The sequence below is a fragment of the Rhincodon typus genome, chromosome 25, assembly GCF_021869965.1.
Source record: "Rhincodon typus isolate 14 chromosome 25, sRhiTyp1.1, whole genome shotgun sequence".
Classification (NCBI taxonomy): domain Eukaryota; kingdom Metazoa; phylum Chordata; class Chondrichthyes; order Orectolobiformes; family Rhincodontidae; genus Rhincodon; species Rhincodon typus.
In genome coordinates, this window is record NC_063356.1 from 3,752,829 (window position 1) to 3,756,530 (window position 3,702).

The 3,702-nt window shown below is 44.5% G+C and overlaps 1 protein-coding gene across 1 annotated transcript in view; it reads right to left on the minus strand.

Moving 5' to 3' along the window:
• The window catches only part of LOC109922644 (protein phosphatase 1H-like), a 31,042-nt gene that overhangs the window by 22,983 nt on the left and 4,357 nt on the right, over positions 1-3,702 (minus strand). Inside the window, exon 3 of the mRNA XM_048611801.1 lies at positions 210-524. Coding sequence (XP_048467758.1) covers positions 210-524 — 315 coding nt within the window. The remainder of the gene's footprint in view (positions 1-209; positions 525-3,702) is intronic.

Genomic DNA, 3,702 nt, shown 5'->3' on the forward strand with positions numbered 1-3,702 from the left:
ACACACAGACACACACAGACACACACAGACACACACAGACACACACAAACATAGACACACACACAGACACAGACACAGACACAGACACAGACACAAAAATCCCCTCCACCAGGTATCAGTGAGGGCAGGTAAGTGTGAGAACATGAAGAGCAGAGCCCCAGTCCCCAGAGTTGGCTGAAGAGGGAGTGAGATCCCACAAGAAAGCTCACCATCTGTCGAAAGGCATTCTCGATCGCACCAATGATCAGATGCTCGTGCGATATTTCCTTCTCCAGCAGGAAGCGGGACTCGCTGTCAGTGGGGGGTTCCCAGTCCCCCTCATGTGCACCGTTGCCCATTCCCCCTTTGGCGTGGCTGGTGAGGCAGATGGGGGGTGGCACTTCACCATCCAGCAGGATGTCAACAATGTCTTGCAGCTGCTCGCTGATGTGAAGGTGAAGAAACCTGGCGGCCATTACAGCAGCTGCTGCTCCTGCATGCCCATCAAACAGCGCCCAGTAATGGAATTCAAGTCCGTGCCTCTCCTTCAAATACAAAACCAGAAAAGGTGCCAACTTATTTTTCATGGTGATTTGCAAATTACGCGATACTTCCTTGACATTTGACCTTCTATGAGCAACGTTATCAGAACAGGTACTTGAATATTTATCACAGTTCTGTTTTTGGGAGCTTCCTGCGAGCATATTGGTTGCTTTGTTTCCTACAATACAATCATGACTACACTTCAAAAGTACCTTATTAGCTGTTAAGTACAATGGGACATTGTAAGATTGTTGAAAATATAACAGGAATTCCACTCTCTCTTTATCTACCACGTTAACTACAACCTGAAACAGCATTTTTAGAGTGGCTTTCACAGCCTCAGGACGTCCCAAACCACTTTACAGCAACAGAATAATATTTCAAATGTAGTCACTTTTGTCACATGGAAAACATAACAACCAAAACCAGAAACTGCTGGAGAAACTCAGTAGGTGTAGCATCATTTATGGAGAGAAACAGCAGAGTTAGTGTTTCAAGTTCAGTGACTCTACATCAGGATGTTTTGAAGAAGGGTAATTGGACCCAAGACATTAACCCTGCTTTCTCTCCACGGACATTACCAGACCAGCTGAATTTTTCTAGCAGATTTCTGTTTTTGCTTCAGATTTCCAGCATCTGCTGTTCCTTGTTTATAAACACAATGATTAATAGAAGAAGGCAATGGCCTAGTGGTATTATCGCTGAACTGTTAGACCAGAGGCCCAGGTAATGGTCTGGGGAGTCAGGTTTGAATCACCCCACGGCAGATGGTGAAATTTGAATTCAATAAATATCTGGAATTAAGAGCCTTTGCGAATTTGTTGCCAATTGTTGAGAGAAATCCATCTGATTCACTAATGCCCAATTCTGAAGAAGGGTCCCAACCCGAAACTTCGACTTTCCTGCTCTTCTGATGCTGCCTGGCCTATGGTGCTCCTCCAGCTCCACACTGTGTTATCTCTGACTCCTGCATCTGCAGGTCTTACTGTCTCCAAGCTGCCATACTTACCTGGTCTGGCCTACATGTGACTCCAGACCCACAGCAATACGGTTGACTCTTAACTGCCCTCTGGGCTATTAGGGATGGGCAATAAATGCTGGCCTAGCCAGCGACACCTTCATGAATAAATAAAACAAAAGTTTACTGAATACAGACTCCCAGGTCATTGTATTTTTTTTTGAGCGTTGCTCCTCGAGGGATAAATATTGCCGATTCTTCTGCTGATCTTCGAGATAGTGGCTTGGGATCTCTTAAATCCAGCTAAAAGGCCAAACATTGCCCAAGTTTAACATCTCATCCAAAAGACAGCACCTACAAAACTGCAGGACTCCCTTAGAACAGCACTGGGACAAGACACGACCCCATAATCTTCCAATTTAAGGGGTGTGGGCGCTATCCCGGAGCCATTGCTGACATGTTGGAAGATCTAACTGAAATATTCGGAATGACCCTGGGGTGTGTAATCAGTGCAGAGGTCTAATTTCTGGCTCCTTTCTGTGGTTTCCCTCAGGTTTGTCTGCATCTCCTGTGTCAGTGAGTTGATCACATTGAACTCTGCAAGATCCTGTACTGATTGGAGACTGGAGAGAAAGGCTGTTCCAATTTAAAGGGGAGATATAGGGAGGTGACACTGGGGGCCACTGTCAGCACCACATTCAGATGCTTCCAAACTTGTTATCTCAGAAGGAGGAACGCAGAGGGTTAGAGCGAATAGCACTAAATAAGTTGATCATTTTGAAACCTGGTGTTGTTTGCATACCTTGCCTTTAAGATAGTTCACCTTTAAGAGCTCCACATGTTGTATGTATATACTATTGCAAACCTTCCTGACAGTCAGTCTACTGTGGGATTGCAAACTGAACACACAAAAAAAACAATTATTTTTCTGTAATGCCTGCTTTATAACTTGTAATGTACTCTACTGTTTAAATTAAACTAACCCGGGGAGTTGATCTAACCAAGACAAAAAAAAACTGATGATGAGACCATTATCATTAATATGACAGCTGGTATGGTGGTCATGATGGGCCAAACAGCCTCCTGTACTGTAACAATTCTGTGATAGATAAGAAGCGGTCAGGAGCTGAAGTGTTAGCTTAGCTGGCATTTAATATAAAACACCACCCTGGTGAAGGAGTTGGTGCTGTGTCATCATTACACTCACAATTCCAGACTTCTATTGAGTACAAATTGCACCATCTGCCTTGGCAGGATTCGAACCTGGCTCCCCAGAACATTAACTGAGTCTCTGGATTAACACAGTCTAGCAATAATACCACTAACCTTCACCTCTCCCATTGCTCATAGGGACATGAAGAATCGACCAGTTTGGTGTGGGTCTGGAGTCACATGTCGGTCAGGCTGAACAAGGGAGGCAGATATCCTTCCCAAAGGGGTATTACATGTATGCCGTTAAGCTACTTTATTCCCTTTAATTGCAGATTTCTTTTTCTATTGCATTCAAATCTGCCATAGTGGGATTTGAACCTATACTCTCTGGACTATTGAACCAGAGATACTAAAACTCTGTCACCACACGGTAGGGAATGAGTAATCAATGTAGTAGGAGATGGTCACAGTGCATCAGTTGCAATAAAATGTAGATCACAAGGTATATGCCTGCACAACATGTAACGAACCTTTGACTTCTCTTATTTAACCCTGACCATCACTGATCCCAGAAATACTCAACATTGGTAACAACTAATGATAGGATAAATACAGCATGGAGCTGGAGGAACACAGATCAGGCAGCATCAGAGGAACAGGAAAGTTGATGTTTCGGGTCGGGACCCTTCTTCAGGACCTGATGAAGGGTTTAGGCCTGAAATATCGACTCTCCTGCTCCCCTGATGCTGCCTGATCTGTTGCGTCTATCCAGCTCCACACTGTATTAACTCTGACTCCAGCATCTGCAGTTCTTGCTATCTCCGAGTAATGGTAGGGCCCCAGGGAGTGTTGTAGAGAGACCTAGGGTTCAGGTACATATTTTTTTGCAATTTGTGTCTCCAGTACTCAGGATGGCTGAGAAGACTTGCCTTCATTGCTCAGACCTTTGAGTGTAGGAGTTGAGAAGTCATGTTGAGATTGTACAGGACAATGGGGAGGCCTCTTCTGGAATACTGTGTCCAGTTCTGGTCGCCCAGTTATAGAAAGGATATTATTAAACTGGAGAGTGT